Source organism: Talpa occidentalis, unplaced genomic scaffold (assembly GCF_014898055.3).
Source record: "Talpa occidentalis isolate TD23 unplaced genomic scaffold, MPIMG_talOcc4v2.1 talOcc4.10, whole genome shotgun sequence".
NCBI classification, from domain to species: domain Eukaryota; kingdom Metazoa; phylum Chordata; class Mammalia; order Eulipotyphla; family Talpidae; genus Talpa; species Talpa occidentalis.
In genome coordinates, this window is record NW_023600993.1 from 26,845,846 (window position 1) to 26,865,382 (window position 19,537).

The 19,537-nt window shown below is 35.0% G+C and overlaps 1 protein-coding gene across 11 annotated transcripts in view; it reads right to left on the bottom strand.

The window, feature by feature from the left end:
* LRRFIP2 (LRR binding FLII interacting protein 2) overlaps positions 1–19,537 on the bottom strand; it is a 96,458-nt gene that overhangs the window by 30,050 nt on the left and 46,871 nt on the right. For 10 of the 11 annotated variants that reach the window (XM_054693083.1, XM_037526286.2, XM_037526294.2 and 7 more), the window contains 2 exons: positions 3,205–3,249; positions 1,278–1,394 (listed from right to left, as the gene is read on the bottom strand). In XM_054693083.1, the coding sequence (XP_054549058.1) occupies positions 1,278–1,394; positions 3,205–3,249 (162 nt within the window). Of the gene's footprint in view, positions 1–1,277; positions 1,395–3,204; positions 3,250–8,391; positions 8,482–10,375; positions 10,445–12,560; positions 12,618–13,041; positions 13,090–14,166; positions 14,212–14,293; positions 14,345–15,602; positions 15,678–17,172; positions 17,239–19,537 lie in introns of all 11 variants that reach the window. The other variant, XM_054693105.1, reaches the window with a different exon arrangement.

Genomic DNA, 19,537 nt, shown 5'->3' on the forward strand with positions numbered 1-19,537 from the left:
TTCTCTTAACCTCTCTCTGCTATTGACCAACCAACTCCCATCATCCAATATTTGCTTCAGAACAAATTTCTCCCAGTATCTACCATCACCATTTTGACTTGCTTATCTCATCCTCATTGTTCAACCACAGGGTTACTGTTCCTTACCTCCAGTGCTGCAAACTGTGGTCAGTCATCTTTAAAGAATGCAAATTAGACAGTATTGCTCTCCTATTTAATGTGCCACAGTTGTTAGGGTAAAACTGAATTCCTTTTAGGCTGCCACACTAGATGCTTTGTGGTCTGACCCATCGCTACTTTTCCAACCTCTTTTACTCAACACTACTTCTCACGTGTCATCTTACCCTCTGGCCCCTTTGCTGTACTGATAATCTCCAGTTCTCTCAATATTTCTCTGAGGAAGTCTTCCCTCATCAGCTTCTTTCCCTGGCTAATTTTCATTCTTTCTTTAAATCTTAGCTCAGTTTGTCTCCTCTAAAATGCTTTTTGTTACCTCTGCTCTTTCAATGTAGATGATGCTTCTCTTTAGATGATGAATCCCCTTTACAGTCCTATGCTTGCTACTACCATATATCACACCATCTACTTCTGCTGGTATCATCAATGTGTCTTCCCTATGAAAGTGTGAACTCCTAAAGTCCAAGTATGTTGTACTGCCTAAATCTCCAGGGCCACTTGCTTTATAAATGTTGACTGAATGAATACACTTTTTTATTCCTCACAAAAAGCAGGTCTGTAAATAGACATTCAAATACATTTTGAAAAGCGCCATTTTTCAAGTAAAAGGTTAATATGAATGGAAGCTCAACTGATGGGCTAAATGAGCTTTTCATTATTCGGGTATTTCTGTTTTCCTAAATATTATTATGCTTCTATTATGAAAAACCGAGACATAATGGCATCCAAGCAGATAATACCCATAATAGCACTAAAGACTAATAATTCCCAGAGTCTGGTTCTTTGTACATCCACATATTTTCCATTTAAAATATGGCCAAATATTTCTGAGATAATTACTTTCACATACATTAATTTTTTTTTTTTTGACATTTGTAAATTAGCAAAACTCATTCCAATAGCACCACATTTTCAGGAAACAGAAGAGGAAAAAAATTATCTGATCTTCCTTTCAGGTCCTGAAATAAGTCACATTCTTAAGTTGTACTGACAATTATTTTTAAGAATTCACAAGCCTTTCTTTTTACTAAGTCATGAAATGCTAAGTAGTTCCAGTAGACTAGCAAACTACAAATAAGCAAAACAAAAACTGTGGCTTACCCGCAATTCACTTAATGAGGTGTCTGCCTCTATTAAGCTGCTGGTGTCACCGCTTCCCCGTCGGGATGAATTCCCACTTAGAGGGGTTGTTGCTGAGGCAGAATTTCGAGATGAAGGCTAGAAAGAAAGAAACACAACACTGCTAAGTCTTGTTTAAAAATATTTGAAAATTTAAATATATTAGTCAAAAATTTTAAATGTGCTTATGCGACTTACACTTGTGGTTTGCACTGTATTTCCTCTGGATAAAACTAAAAACAGGGCAAGGTTGTGGAGGGAAACCTAACACAGTGTAGACAAAAAAAATCACTAAGTGCAGTCTAAGGCAATTTTAGATCATCTTTGGAGACAGGTATTTAGAGAAAGGCCTCTATATATAAATTACAACTTCATTCACATCATTCTGATATATTTTTGGAATCTAGAATTCATATAAACTAAGAAGGAAAGAGTCTCTGTGGCAGCTGTTTTCTAAGTTTATCTTTGCTCTATTGTAAACACTAGGTTGAGACATGAGATTAATATAAAAGTTTTAGAATGTTTTAATTGACATGTTAATTAGCAGTTCCCCTGTTTAATTCCTTAATCTTCCCCTTTAGAATATTCCAATATTTTGTTGATAAAGTTGGATACTATTTGTAACTCAGAGGAACAATACTTTGTGTCACTATGAATTTAGATTGTTCTAGCCACAATTAATTTATTTTTTATTATTTTTGTGGCCACAATTAATTTAAATGTGAGACTTTATAACTGGATTAATAAGTGGCACAGATCTGTGCTATCCAATATAGGAGGCACTGGCCCAAGTGTGGCTACTGAGCACTGGAAATGTCATTAGTCCTAATTGAGATTCTTTTAAGTATAAAATATATACTAGATTTCAAAGGTTTAGTACAGGAAAAAGAATGCAGTATGTCTCAATAATTTTTCATATTGAGATGATTATGCTAAATGAAATAAGTCAGACAGTTACCAATGGTCTCACCCATTTGTGAGATATAAATAACAAGAGAACAAACCAGCAAAACAAGAATCATCCTTAGTCTCATAACATACTGGTTACCAGAAGGGTTGGGAAAGAGGGAGGAGAAAGTAGGGAAGAGATGACAGGGTTGTGGCACTGGAGAGCTGGTGGAATGTGGAAAAAACGCATACACATATGGAGGTGTAAATTTGTACTCCCAGACTTATAGTTACTTACATTAGTTGGCAAATCAATAAAACATGGGAGAAAATTAACAAAAAAATAATTTTTCACATTATATTAAAATCTTTCTATTAAAATATATTATTTAAACTAATTGTACCCATTTCTTTTTAGTGTATTTAATGGGTATTTAGTAGCTATTAAAAAATTTTAACTTACATATGTGGCTCATATTTGTGGCTTGTACTGTATTTCTGCTGGACAAAGCTGGCACATCTTTTTTTGGGTACAGCATAAAATTAATTCTAATAAATCACTTTCCTAAGATGATTTTCTAAAAATACTTCTAGAAGAAAATCAGGCACTTTAACACATAGTAACTTCTGGAAAGGATTTCTTTTGTTTCATAAAAACAACATGTCTGTAAAGTGAAAAAAAGTCTCAGAATTTTTGTCACCATCATTCCTAAAGACACTTTATTGTCAGTATCAAATGACTTCTTAATAGGATCAAATTCTAGAGGAATGAAAATCAAAAGAACAGTCAAAAATTTAAAAGGTGACATTCAAGGACATAAAATACAGTGTCTTTTCTCTTCCCAGTGTTTCACATGATTCAATTACAGAGGAATGTAGGAGAGCAAGGACAGGAAGTAGATGAAGAGAGGAACAGCAAATCTACCAGTTCATGGTAGTAATGTAAAGAATGAAACAGTAGTAGAAAGTAAGCTGAACTGACACTGAGAACTTAACTCCCTTAGGAATTAATATAACTCACCCTTGTGTAATTTTCAGCATACTGTTTGTCAGATTTTTCATCCAACTAGAAAAGAAGAGAAAAATCAGGAAAGATCCTTAGTGTGTTGATTTTTTTTTGGTGGGGGATATCATTGAGTTCTCCAAGTTCGACTCATGTTTGGAACCTAGAAGTAAACATACTAAAAACTGAAATAAAAGATGTGACAGAAGACAAAATGTCAAAAATTTTATTTCTTCTCTTAAGGAAAATATGGAATAAGTAAGCTGTCCTTAATTTAAAAACTTAGAACTTTAAAGAGAAAACTTCTTTTCATGGTATTTAAAACACTTTAAAGAAAACTATACACAAACTTGGGTTTTAGTATCACAAATGTTAATACAAAGAAACTTGTACACATCACAAGGAAAGCCTGATAAACCAAAACCAAAAAATTTTGCTATCTGAGTATTATTAGGACCCAAGACACATAGCTAAGACTAATTGACATAGCAAAAAAAGTTCAGATTAGACTAAAACATGCAAAATAACATCACCAAAAAAAATTTCCCCACAACATTAAGGATCAGTTGTTTGGTTTTTTTCTTTTTAGTAATACACACACACACACACACACACACACACACTTTTAAAAAAAAAATCAAACAGCACAAAAAGGCATGTGAAGTAATAAGTCTTTGTCCCTATTATCCAATTCTCATTCTAAGGGCAACCAACACCCAAGTCTTTGAAAAATTCTAGCAATAGTATCCCAAATATATTCTGTATCTCCACCCTCCCCCCTCAACTAGTTTTCAGAGATGAAAGTATTTCATTTTTTTCCCCATGGATTTTATCATTCCCTGACCCCATGTATTTATTAATTTGTTATCTGATCTCTTGTTAATGTAAGCTCTAGGTCTGTATGTTCTTTTCTGCATTCCTAACATCAAGAATAGCACCTAGCATGTAAAAAGACTCAAAATTTATTGAAAGAATGAATAAATGAATCATACCCCATCTGTACTTACAGACTTCGCTCATTAGCTATAGAGTATCCTATTATCTGACATTCCATAAGTGAGTTATCCTATCTTCTGCTATAGGCTTAAAGATTGTTTTAGACTCTTTAGGTACCTTAAAGATCTATTTCAAAACACTGATTTTATAGTTGAAGAAAGAAATTCGGAAATGAAATTATTTTTTGAAGGTTGAACTACTGTCAGAGTTACATCCAGGTAGCAATTTGGTAAATTTCAACCCCAGTGTTCATAGTATATTATGTACCGGTATAAACTCTACCAGTTACCAGTGGGCATGGGGGAATCACACAGGGACTTAACTAAATGAAAATATACCCAAACTCTAACTCCTAAATTAACCTTACCCAACCAGTATAGAGAAGAGATATGAAAACCTTTCTCAGTTAATTATTATAGCAGAAAATATTTTATTTCTGGTTCTACTAAGACTACTTCATTCTAACTTCCTCGTATTTGAAAATTTTTCTTTTTCTTTTCATTATCCACAGTTATGTTCATTCTCTCAGTAAACACCTCTCATTAGTAGTACTATAGTAGTACTATTAGTAGTTGGTAATTTTGAAACTATCTTAGATTTTGAAATATTTTTGCTACTTCTTGCTGCAATGTTCTCAAAATAGAACTGCTTTTAGTTCACTTAATTTTTTAAAACTAACCACATATGAAATATTTTTAAACAAAATGACAGTAGTTTTTAATATTGGCAATTATTGCCATGAAAAAGGACAATCTTCCATTGCACTTACACTACTAAAATACACTACCTGATATGTGATATTCTTCACGTTACATCTTCCAACTCTTCTGCTAATGAGTTAAAGGGAAAAACAAGCAGCATTCAAAAACATTCCTCAAGGTCTATTTGAAATCCTGTCTTATGCCACCCTCTCACAAAAATGACTCCAAGCCCACCCATTTGTTAATAGACAGTCAACTTGAAATAATCTTACATTTCAGAGGCTGCATTGCAATGCTGATTCTATTGCCTTCACTATCTTCTGAGAGATCCCAATTGTGGCAACACAAACTGATCATGCACCAAACCTTAGGGATTGTTAAGGCAGCAAAAAAATGCCTAGGGCAGTCTTGCCGCAGTCCAGTTATTTTGGCTGCAGTGACTTGGCCAGAGGCTCTTCAGTTCTCATTTCTCAGACTTGTGCTATATTACGTGCTATCTTCCATTTAGACAAAAAGCTAGTTGAAACATGGTATTTTAAAAGCCCCAGTGCTGTTAGAGCCAAGACAGCTGCACTGCAATGACAAGCTAATATTCATAATGATGACCCAAAGAGCCTGCCAGACCCAAAAAGGTTTTTAAATGCCATAAAATTCAATCATGTTTAACATAATAAAGTATAGAATAGGGAAAGGTTGGTAAAAGAGTATAAACTTTTAATTATAAGATGAAATCAATTTAAAATCAACAAGGGTTGTTTTTAAAAATTCAACAAGGGTTGATTTTATAAATTGTGTATGAACATGGAAAAATGAATATGCACTAACACAAAAAATGTTTATAAGATTTAGTAAATGAAAAATCAGAGAACACAGGCTGTGTGTTTTATATGGTCCCAATTCTCTAAGATAAGCAAATTAAACAAGGAAAAGTACTAAAATCATCAAAATGCTAAAAATAAAAGTGGCTCACAAAAAGGTAGATTAAAATTAAAAAAAAATCACCCCCCAACCAAAACAAAAACAAAATCCAATAAGCAAAGTGCTTTTTTCCTACAAAGGCCCTCAGGACATATTCATTATTCTCAAATATTTTCAAGTAACAGTATGATATTGTACTCTTAAATAATTAAATAGGAAATTTTCCAATCAATAAAATTGTTTTTTGACAGTTGGAAATGGAAAATTAGCTGACAAGCTTGTAATATTTCATTAGTGTTACTGTGCAAAGAACATGGGATAGCAAATTTTATATCCCAATATGAATGAATAAAATTTACAAGTAAAATTTTCTTAAAGAAATTCAGATTATCAACTAGAACACGGCATCTTACATAGCTTCTCCATATTTCAGAGGTAACTGCCTTTTCCTTATTTATGTCTGGGACATCTGAAAATTATTTGTTCTTGACATTATGTAGAACTGTTTCTCTTTAAATCTAAACTCCTTATTTGCTGAAAATAGCACTTCAGACATTCTTTCTTAGAACATATATCTTATGAAGTCTTTGAAACTCTGTTTCTTCTTAAAAGAAAAATATTAGTCTCTGGTTAAGAGGCCATTTGAACTTTATTTCAGCTTATGACTACTACTTTGATAATTTTACATCTTACTAAAAATGGTAAAATGCAACTGAATCTTTTTTGAATGGACACAGCATTTTAGTTATGAATGCATGCTGGATACCATCATTTAAGAAAGTTGTTCAAAAATAAACTCTAGTGTTTTGCTCCAAATCACTTTTTCCCCTTAAAAGGACAGAGGGAGATTTGATGTAAGTGAGCTATACATATCTGATGCAGAGCAACTTTCAGCATGCAGCAACCAATTTGTCAACCGTATCAGTGAATCTGACACACTTGATCAGAAGATAAAGGCATCAGAATTTATTCTATTTGCTATTTAAGGGTATAAAGTTGTATTCTAATGAGGTAGATTACTGTGTACTTTGCTTAATGTAGTCACTGGATTCTAATCCTTTGTTACATTTTAATTTATGTATACTAACTTGATAATGCTATTCAAAAAGTCTGAGGGAAAAAAGGAAAGAGAACAGAAGGTCTCATTTTCCAACCACAGAAGGAGGGGTAATTTTAATTACCTCCTAAAGCAAGACTGGCTAAGGATCCCATTCAGAAATGCTTTAATTCAGACATTACAAATTAGAGGCTAATAGGAGTCAAAAGTTTTTAACAGAAAAGGTACACACAATAAACTAGATGTAATATCCATATCTATTTTTTAAAAAAAATATTTATTTATTTATTATTTATACAAGCACTGGGTAGAGTCAGAAGCGCGGGAGGGTGAGAGAATTCACCAGAGCCAGAGTGGGGAGCAGCAGGCGGCACAAGAGGTCTGCACGCCATGTGGGACCCTCCTCCAGTGGCCGGGGAGCAGCCGGGGATCCAACCGGCGCTGTAGAGGCTGCAGGCAGCTTCGCAACCCAGCGCTCAACCGCTGCGCCACTGGGGAGGCCCTCCATATCTATTTAAAAAGTAGGTTATTAAACAAATAAATAAAATGGGCAAATTTTAGGGGAAAGACTTGGAAGTCAGTCTTCTAACTTTGGGGAAGCTAGGAGACTGCTGCACAGTCAGGTTTGAGAACCAAAAATCTGAAATACTTAATGACACATATTTAGAAATATTTTCTAGGATTAAAGTTCAGAAATAGCAATTGAAATATAATCAGTGACATACTGAACATAGGTAAATTATCTCTTCATTAAAAAACTATCTAACTTTTTGTTAAGAAACACTGCATCTCATCAATTAAGTCCTTAATAAACAGGATAGACTGGTCAATGGATAGAATAACACTAATGCCAGTGACAGAGAAGAGGTGTCACAGAAAGAAAATCAGGGAGTTAAGATATCTGCTAGCTGGAGTTCCTTCATTAAGAAAAATGCCTTGAAGACCTCTCCAATGAACCATCTTTCATAAAATCAACTCATGATGAATGTGAAATCAATGGATAGGTATTTTATCAAAATGATGCCATAATCTATCTATGTTTAAAATCTATTTGGATTCTTTGCAGTGACAACAAATTAGTGACACTTTACTAAGTAGTGTCTTTTATCATTCAACCTTCAAAATCTACCTAGAAATTTAGACATTTGCCAAAACAAAATGGAAAGAAAAAATTTAAGATCAATCATGTATATATATATATATATTTTTTTAAAGATTTATTTATTTATGCATATAAGAATGGGGGGGGGTACAGGCCAGAGGTGCGGGTGGTGAGAGGATTCACCAGAGACAGGGTGGGGAACAGAACAGGCAGATTGTCTGAAGTACACTGCTGAGGGGAGCAGCGGGCAAGTCAGGAGAGGTCTGCTGCACCATGTGGGTTGCTCCCAAGCTGAGGATCGCACTCGTGCAGCAGTGGCTGCGGTTAGCGTCTTAATCCCTTGCACCACCAGGGAGGCCCCAGTTTCTAATTTTAAAGTAGTTGTTAGTCACAAGTCTGAAACAATCAACCCATGCAGTCAATACACTCACACTGGTCAAATCTGGGATGCTGACGTCATCCACCTCAGAGACAACACTCCCCCTACGATTGCAGCGACTAAAACAATCAGCAGCAGAAACCTTTCAGTAAGAAAAAATGAGATGTTTTAAATATTAAGAAAAGAGAACAGAAAAAGACCAGAACATTAGTAAAAGGGGAAATGTTTGCATAGCTGTGTATCTATGTATCCTCACATTTTGAGATGAGGAAAAACTGCTGCAAGAAATATAAAAGGATTCCCAAATGAAGTCACAGCTGCCTAAAACAACTTTTACTTACTAAACTAGTATTCTATGTTATAGAGATCACTTATTGCCTAAGGGCCAGCAAAGTCTCCCACATTTAAGACATGCATCATTCTCAACAGAAGGGTTTCTAAGATAGTTTCTTTCTCTACTAGTTTATTTTCTGTTTTCCTTACTAGGACATAAGCTCCATGAAATCAGAAATCTGGTCTTTATGGCTTATCACATTATTCCCAACACTTTAACATGGTGTCTTATATATAATAGGTATTCCATAAACATTTAGTAAATTAATGAATAAATGAATGTTTTTACCTCACTCAGCATTCTTCCTTACCTTAGCTCTGTTTTTTGCTTAAAAAGTATTAACTTTCAGGAAGGGAATTTGGGCACCCAACCACAGAGGTAAAGGAGGTTTACAGGTATGAAGTTATGCTAAGGGCATTAGTATTTTTATTCACAATAATAGAAATACAACTTAGATTTACATATACGTAATGTTTTATTGGTACCTACCCTACCAGAATTTTAGTAGCTATTTCCTATAAAGCAATTTATTTAATCCATTTATTAGGCCTCACTACAGTCATTAGCATCTCCATTGCACAAATAAAGAAAATGTCATTCACATAACTAATAGGTTATAGAATGGCTCAAGCCCAGGCATCATCATTTAAAAGCCTCTACCTTTTCCACTCCATCACTTTCCAAGGCTTTCAGATACCATGGTTTGCCCCTTCTCCTTCACTGTGAGTATTAACATTAATTGGTTTGTCAATGGAAAACTGCTTTAAAATAGAAGACTAAAATTTTTTCAAGATTTATATATTTATTTAATTGTTTATGTGTGGAAGAACTGGGGTGTAGGCCAGAGATACAGGGGATGGGAGGATTCATGAGAAACAGAGTGGGAAGCAGAACTGGCAAATCTACTGAAATACACTGCGGAGGGGAGCAGTGGGCGAGCCAGGAGAAGTCTGTTGTGCCATATTAGTCAGCTCCCTGGCCAGGGATCGAACTGAGGCCATAGCAGTGATAGTGACAGCACTGAGAGTTAACCCCTACCCATCAGGGAGGCCCCAGATGACTAAATTTTTAATGACAAAATCTCAAACACTTGGTATTCCCTTTCTCCACAAAAACTCTGGGCTTATAATCTTTCATAAAACAAGATGCAGATCAAAATGCCTCCCATTTTTCTTAAATGAATTATAGGCTCTTAGTCAATGGGGTATTTATTCTAATCTAAGACCAGATTTTTTAAATTTTGCTATCACAAAACTCTTTAAAAGTTAAGGGTCTTAACAGAGGTATAGACATTGATTAAGCTTAAATACAACAGTGAAGAAAGCAACTGATAGCAACATGATTTGCAATTAATACTTAGTTGCAATGTAGAAGCATTAATTCTAAGTGAGAAACTTCTGGTTTTGGTGAATGTGCACATAACTGCATTTGCATAAAACAACAAAAAATAAAAAATAAAAATCTTTCAAATACATAATGACTAGCATATAGAGGTGTGAAAAGACAAATTATTAATGAATGCTTACGTAGCCCACAGAAAGTATATATTCTCTTTAAGGCAAGCTAGTCATGTAAACTAAATTGGAAGAAAATGCTCAATTTGTCAAGTGCAAATGTCACTTTCCAATAGATTTAAAGGGTGTCATGAATCTGTTGCAGTTCTGAAACTTATTTTATCGGTCTGCATGCAAATCATGCTCACCACACTCTCCCTTCGCCGACGACTGGCATGACCAGAAGACGCAATGCTTGCAGTGTCACTGTCGGTAAACTACAGATATTAAAAGAAGATAATGAAAAAGATGGATTTCACTACAGGCCCACCTGATTGTAAGCAGGCAGGTAAAGTTTAGGAAGCAGACAAATACTCTGTATGTGTATTACAGCAGACACCATTTATTGTGTACCATTAAACACAAAGCTCTTTCAAGGCACAATGAAATACCATCAAAAACCAAAAGATTTTTTAAAAATACAAAAATTAAGTAGGATTTATCTTCTATTTAAGCTAACTTGAAGAAATAAAAGAAGTGTGCCTGAGTAAACTAGCCACTGGTTAAAGATTTCTTGCTTGTTAAATCTCTAGGCCCCTTGGGATCCTATCAGGGCATCAATAAATATACTTAATGTTTTAGCTTGGGAAAGTAAAAGAATATTTTAAAGTGAAATAATGTAAGTCAAAGACAGAATTGCCTACCAGCAAGGACAATGAAATGCTGATTCTTATTTTCCTTTATTCATTCCTATGCAACTAGGGGAAATATTTCTAACATTATCCGAGAGTTTTCTTTCTATTTCACCTGTAGTAGAAGATTCATCCAGTTATCTCCATTCTGACATCACTAAGAAACCATTCAGGTATCACTGAGGTAATAATTCTGAACCAAACATGCAAATGAAATAGCAATTAGCTAGTACAAAAGGACAAGTTTCTACACTTAAATATATTATTATTATTATTTTCCTTTTGCAAGGGGCCATCACACTTGGACATTAAAATACTATTGGGCAGAAAAATTGCCATGAGGCATTTCATTACTGGGTGGGTTAAAAACAAACTTCTTCCTTAAAATGTGAAAAAACCACTATCTCCTTAAACATCCATGTGTAATATTTTGTTAAATACCAAAACAGAATTCTTGAGAAGTATCACTTGAAAATACCAGGTGGACTGCACCAAATTGTATGTAAAAAGAAAGCCCACACAGCTCCAGTGCCCTATGTTGACTATTAAGAAACTGCTTCAACAAATTACCTAATTTTGATGATGTTAAGAATAACAAGATAGTTCCTAAAGTCATCACTAGCTATTAGAAATGTAAATTAGTACAATCTTTTTGGTGGGCAATATGGTAAATGCATCATAATTTAAACATGAATAGTCTAACCATCATCAAACCACAACAATTTACCTTGCAAATCTACTCACATAAGTACATAAAAATATACTTGGATAAGAATATTCATTGTACAGGTGTCTGTCTGTAGTAGCAAATATCTGACACTCCAAATGTTCATCAATAGGGGAGTGATTTTTGGGTTGTACAGTTTATGTACTAATGGTATGATGTATTGCCCTAAAAAGAAACCATTCTAAATAGGCATTCTGTGGAAAAAGGACATTATTGATATCTTAAAAATCTTTTCAAATGTCAAAAACAAAATAAAATACAGTGAATGATACAAAAAGTAAGAAGGAAAGTTGAAGAACTGTATGAATATGAATTCAAAGACATACTGTTCAAATAAAGGGTATTCATATATGTATAAAATATCTCTGAAAGGATCTATAAGAAATTGCCTTTGAGGAATGGATATAGAGGGGAGGGGAAAAGGCCTTTCACTTTGAACTTTGCCTAAACTGACATTACTTTCATAAATTAAAGAGCATTTTTCTAATACTCCAGAAAGAACAAGTGATTAGAATTGTCCGTTTTGTCTTTTATGTAACACTTTATAAAAATTGACTTGCTTTACTTCTTCCACGCCAGTGACTAAAGCACTGGCAAGCAAGTATAATGACTCAATGCAGTGAACAAAGAAAAAAAAAAACGGAAAGGAGAAATAGACTAGCCAAAGCATATACAATAAATTGTCATCACTGAAAAGACAAGAAGTTCTGCACAAATTAAATGTATTAATATTTTTTAATTCTAATGCCTCTGGTTCCAGACTCATTTAAGAAATTACGTGCTGAGTCAAATTCATACGGAGACCACCAATTAGGAAAAATTAGTACCTGAGTTTGTGTAATGAAGCAAAACCATAATCCATGCACAAAAGAGTGAAACACACCACATCCTCAATATTTTAAACTGTGAGTACAAATTAATGAAAACAACCCAAAAAAGTTTCTATAAAGCATGCAAACAGGTAAGAAAGCTCACCACAGGACTGCTTCGGGTTGAACTTGTTCTTGATGAGTAGTAACTGTATTCTGATGGCTATAAAGTTTCCAAGAAGAAAGGTTTTACAACAATGATCAGCTCCTTTTCCTGCTGGCAGTACGTAGTGACCCTTGGACCTAGCTCATCCCTGGCCCCCAGGGCGAGCCAGTAACTATTACTCCCAGGTCTGGGATTCCCATCCTCAAGATCCATCAACCCCAAACAATGAAGGAGCTGCCCTGAGAAGCACTGCTCCACCTTCTGCCTAAGTAATTAATGAGCAAGAAAAGAGGTTTCTTTACTTCTATCTTCTTTATGCTTGAAGCCATGATTTCCAGCCGGCACTCCCTCACAGCTTGGGTGAGAATCACGACTGGATAGCTGATGGATCACAGCTTACAGGTCAGATTAAATAACTTTTCCTTTGTAAGTAAACTGTCCCCACCTACACACATCCACTACTTGCTCCCTGGTAACTTACGGTTCGAGAATCATAAGGGCTATATAATCCACCATCATACAATGATGCCTAAAGAACAAAGGAAATACTATTTAGCTATTCAACATCAACGTTATTTTGAAAATGTCGTAACTTCTTTGTAGCATTCTGTTTCAAAAATTTTGAGAAATTGTATAAGTGTACAGTCTCTCTCTGGTGTAAGTGTACAGTATAATGGTATAAGTGCATAGTATAAGTGTAGAGTCTCTCTCATTTATATCTCATTTATATCATTATAATGGTATAAGTGTACAGTCTCTCATTTTGAAAATGTCGTAACTTCTTTGTAGCATTCTGTTTCAAAAATTTTGAGAAATGGTATAGGTGTACAGTCTCTCAAGGGGAAGACTTGTTTAACATAACAAGTTATGTTAACATAACATAACACTCATTTGTATGCAAAATTCCTGCATTAGTCTCATTAAAACCTCAAGTTCACACTTGATTTAAGAAGCACCACTGGTTACAGTGCTTCTCTTCATCATGTTATCAACCTAGCATAACTAACATGAAGTTATTCTCTCGAAAAAGTAAATAAAGCAGAAAAGAAAGTGAGGTACAGAAAGTATTTTGCCACTGTCACAATAAAATTAAGTTACAAAGTCTCAGGTTCCCAGTCCATTTGAAGAGGCCACAACACTACAAACAACAGCTTGAAGTAACCAACTCACTACTCACACATTACACAGAGCTACTGTCTTTGCTTTTTAGTCAGTTTGTTTTACTACAGTCTAGAATTAATGTGGCCAAGGCCACAGTTGTCTCAAAGAAAAAAGTGACATCCCGTGCATGGGCAGCCATCTCACAAGAATAAGCAAGAGTAGGGGGACCCATGCAAATCTATCACCTCTATAACAGGAGAGTAAAGTTTTAGTTTTCACACTACAAATACACTAAATAATAAATATACTAAATAATAAGTACACTGAAGTTTTGTATTTTAAGCACAGGCAGCACATTTTGCAGTACACACAGCATCAGTGTCATGTGTTCTTGACAATTCTGGAGGAAAGTTATCAAAGCAGAGTCAGCACCAGGACAATGCGCCCCCCTCCTCCCCACACCCCACCTCTCAGAGCACACTGGCTGGAAGAATAAAATACAAACCAGACTGGCACTTCTGGACAGACCAGAATTTGTAGTAAGGGAGGCCTAAGAAAAAAGTGCATGATTTAACCCAAAGAAAAAGCAACCCGTAACTCTGAAGGCAAAACACATCTCAGCAAGTACTAACCCTGTGACTCTTAGATGTCGCCAGAGGGTCACTATACAGGGAAGAAGACTGCTAAGAAACAAAAACAAAACAAAATAATTAAGCCAATAAAAAGGAGGGCGGGGAGACTTGGTCTCACCACCATAAGACAAAACTTATGTTTATGTTACACTCCATAATTCATTAGCAGGTCATGAGTGCTTAAGGTAGTTCAGCAACACATAAAGTGAGAAAGGCTTAATCATTAGTAATCTTTTTGAATGTCAGTCTTAACAGATAAGAAAGAAAAACAGCTGCAACAATTTTTCTATAAATGTGTTTATGTCCTATTGGCTTTAAACATCAATGTTAGGAGCTGGAACAGCAACCTAAGAAAATACTCAGGAAGAGAGGGCCATGGCATGGGGGTGTGGCAAACAGTGGCTGTACCCTAGTCACCAGAGGCTCCTGCAATATTTTCAGTAAGTTAGGAGTCAGGAAAGACTAACAGGTTTAGCCTGATTTAAGTTCTGAGTTACCACTATTACCACTCTTTTTCAAATAGATTAGAAAACCTATCAAAACAAGTGCCAGACAAAGTACTGTAGTTTAATCAGATAAGCCATACTGGTCACAATGAATCCATGCACTAAGGAGGCACAGCATTTTTAAAAATCAAATCTCTCTTTTCCTGATATTACTTGATAGCACAATTTTCAACAGCAATCAAACATAGAAAATGAGAATATTTAAGTTATATGTGCAGGTTTTGAAAACTGAATTACTTTAAATGTATGATATGCCATATAGTTAATGTGTGAAATGTCAAATGCCTTGGAAAAAACAAGGGAGTCTAAACAATAAACAAGCAATTATATTCGTCTCAACTCATTTATAATTTAGATTTCACACATAAGCTTTTATTAAAAGGTCATCCACCATGATGTGTCCTGATACCTACAACTTATTCTGAAATATATTTGCCCCCCCGCCCTACCCAAAATGGAATGATAGGTGGATAGACAGAAGATAATTACATAATAAAATGTCAATTGTAGAATCTAGGTGGTAGGAGGTACATGAGTGGTGTAATATGCAATTCTTTGAACTTTGCTGTACGTTAAAATATTTTCATTAAAATTTTGTTTCATTTTGGAAAAAAACTGTATTAGGATGATTCAATAGTTCCCACTGTTAAAAGATACACTCATAAAGATTACGTGAATTCAGTTACCACAAACTAGTATATAACATAGCCATTCCCAGTTCTAACCACTCAAAATGCAAAACAGAGGATTAGAAATATGTTAAACATGGATGAAACATGAAGCCAAAAAAACTTTGGACAAACCCGAGTGTGGTAGGCATAGGTGGGTTTGCTATGTCTAAGACTGCTATAGTTTCTCTGGTCAAAGTAGAGGCCGCTCTGCAAAAAGCAAAATTAAACACATTTTTCTTAGGGATTGCCTAACTTTCTCCTCCTTAAAGGCAATGGATCATATTTAGTAAAAGTTAAAATAACAATCACTTTAAGTCACTCACTTTAAGTCACTTAGCTGTTTTCAAAGCAAGTCATTACTAATTTTACTTTAAAACAAAAGTATAAACTGTTAATCAAAATGGAATGAAAATAATATTTGGCATATTTTAAGTCATACTTAGGAATTTTCTTTAAAAATCCAGGAAAACTGAGTAACTTCCACTTTTATAAATCATTTGGCACTGGCAAAGAAGTTATTAAATGTTATTTTTTTTCAAACTTCTCTTAGTATCATTTGTGAAAATAAACTGATCAAATTAAATGACCAGAGTGAGCATCAACTAAATATGGTTTGATCTGAAACATCTACAGCAGATACATTTTAATATATAGCACAAAACAATTTTATACATGGCCATAACTTGTAGTGGAGAAAATCATCTATAATATTCCCTTTAACACTTCTTCATTCATCTTTCTTAGTCAAGGTTAAGAAACTTAGATAATCCTTGACTGACAGGCTCCTCCACTGCTGGCATCACAATAGGGGACACCACATTCCTGCCACTCCAGGCCCTTCCTTCCTTTACTACACCCTTAAGGTAACCTGCCTGATGATCCCCAGAGCTATAAATACTTCACACTCTAGGACCACTCACAAAAGTCCTCCATAACACACTCTCTCCTCCCTCCCCCTTCCCACCAGGAGAAGCTTCCAAACCTTCTCTCCATTCCAGCAAGGTTCAGAGCTCTTCCCATGGGGACCCTGAGTGAACAGGGAGTTTGGGACTGCACTTCCTCTGCCAGTCCAGTGGCAGCCTAAGAGGAAAGGGTGTTCCTAGCAGCCCAAATGGGCACTAAATACATTTCCCCCCATAGAAATGCTGCTTAGCAAGGTGGCTGGGTTGGAGAGCACTACTGGTTCTGTAGCTTAATTACACCTACAAGCTAAAGTGTTTTCTGCAAGAGAGCATGGGAACTCTGCCATTGCATCCTTCATTTCTCCCACAAAATTCATTCCAAACTCCTAAAATCTGACTTACAAACAAACATTCAGAATTAAACCTGCTTGTGAGTTTGGTACTATCTATAATCCCACAACTAAATAAATACAAATGTCTACAATAAGAACGTCATTAAACTTATTCTTGAGGTATATGACAAAGGACAGATAATAAACGCAAATACATTGTTAATGAACTACTTGTCACAATTCCCTAAGTCTAGCCCAGAGATTAGCATATATTATTTTGATATTAAGTCATGTAAGTGAAAGAAAATTCTTTTTCAATAAGGTTCTGATAAATCATATCTTTGTGTACTACCAAGTGTCAAAATGCCTTAAGAGCTCACCAAAAAAATCATAATCTTTAGGTTCCCTGTAAGTAACCCACTGAATTTTAGAGCAGCGCAAGATATTGGAATACACAACAGAACTAACCAGTAGGTCTTTATGAGAACCAGAAGATCTCTTCTTTGTTCCATAAGAGTGACTGTAAGAATGATTCTGGAAGCAAATATTTGAAGTTAACGTTATGATTATAAAGTTTTAAAAATAATTTAATATTATTAATCTCAAAATCATACACAGAGAGGTACACGTGAGATAGTCCACATGCAATCAATTTCTCATTTGTTAATAAATGATTCACTGCACTTCACTGGCTAAAACAGATGGCTTCTCTATACATCTGCATTCTCCCTCATTGTCCCCTGTGCCATCCAGCTCAGTGTCTAGTCAGCTAAAAAGAAAGTTTAATTGGGACCCAGTGGCAGGGAAATTTGTAGAGATCTTGATCCCAGACTTCATTTGATTCCCTCTACCTTCTCTATAAAAGTATGGCTGACAAGAGTCCATCTTCTTCAATAGTCTTTCTCATCTAACAAGCAAATGCCAAAAGCAATCCTTTAAATCAACCCAAACAATGTTGAGAGATTAAAGTCTATGACATCACATTACACCAGGCAGTGTGCTAAACCCAGGTTAATGCTCCCACAGCTTGTGCAGGTTAGGAGGAAAACATTCAAGGAAGATGGTGTGGGTTGCCCCTTAAAGCAACAGTATTATTAGATAGCCTTACATACAAGTTCTTTGAGGATGGCACTGTCATAATAAATAACTTCGAGAAATACAGAGCCATGAATTTATGAGGGTTTGATAAACACTACTAAATAGGTGATACTACTAAATAGGTGAGCTGGTAGATAAGAAATCCAATCTACATATGCATGCCTTGCCTAAAGTGAGCAGATGCAGCTAGAAGTGCCCTACCTATCAACAATCTGCTCCAGGCAAACTATTGACTTATACATAGCTAGATAGCAAGTCGATGATTATAAAGTCATCTTTATTTTTTTTGATATGCATAATCTTTCCTTTCATGCATTACCCTGAACTTTTTAAAAGATGTCCAAATAGTCTAAAATTTCAGGCAATCTATAAACATAATATTAACCCAAGAAAAATATGCCTTGATTTCCTTGGCTAAAAAGACACACCTTTAAAAACAAACCAAATTAAGCACAAATGAGTGGATATAACTGATATTTCAGGTGTCATATGTCACTGCTGGGATATTTTCTGCTTAATAATTTCACACCTGCTAGCTTGTGGCACATAACATGAAACACAGGTCCATGCTGCTATATTTAGCGTGTGTCAAAATACTGCTAGAGACTTGTCTTCCAGGGCAATGAATGTGTGACAGGTGGGTGGTTCATCATTTCAAGAAAAGATATTACTACCAATCTTACTCCTGAATAGAGAAGCAAATAATTTTTATTTGATTCAGAACTCCTAAGAGGAAAAAGTATCCAAAGATTGATTTTAAAACAATAGTTTCTGCTTTGTTAGCCATACACTGTTTCCAAAACATCATAACAAACCTGTGAAAGTTAGTCCTAATCTACGATTAGCATCATCAAGTGTTCATAAAACTGTACATTTAACACAAAATCAAGCACTACATACTAATGATGAAAGTCTTGAAGATTTATCGTTAAGAGCATCATACTGGATTTCAGAAAAAGGTGAAAGTTGGTTGTATTTCCAAAGTCAGAAACATAAAGAAGAAAAAAGAAACATTTGCAAAGTTATTAATAAATCCAGAACTATTTTAAAAAACAAAAAACTATTATATACAAGGCTGGTACACTTGAATTAAAGACTATTCTTCCCCCAACTCCTTCCTAGTATGAGTTATTACTAAACTGTAAGTATGTATAAAATTGCATATTCTCTTTTGAATATGAAATCATATTCAGTAATGATGGAATGATCCAATCTCAGTATACCATAGCACAAAACACACTAAGGAAGCCTTTAAGTGCAGAAGTTAAGCACTCTGAGTCAAAAGAGGTTGATTTTGATTGCTACCATCATTTCCCATCAAATGAAATATGGCAATGGCAAGACATGGACAGGCAATGAACAAGAGCACATGACTAATATCATCAAGCCTGCCAAAAAAATCAAGCTTCCCACTTAAGAGAAAAGAAAAAAAAAAAAACCAACACCAAACAATTGCAACATCAAAATGGGGGTTGTTCCCTTGGATCTGGTTCATGTACACTCACAAAAAACTTCCTTCCCCAAGAACCTCCCTTATTAAAAATGCTGAACAAAACCAGAAACCTTGTCAGAGCAAAAGCATGGAATGCACAAGTTTGGCATTAAATGTAAATAAAACTGTATAAAATTTATAAAACCAGAGAAAAACACAGTCTTTAAGAAAATAAGATAATAGACATACACCACATTTAAAACCAAAAAATTGGATTAAACAGTAACTACTTAGATTTGTGGT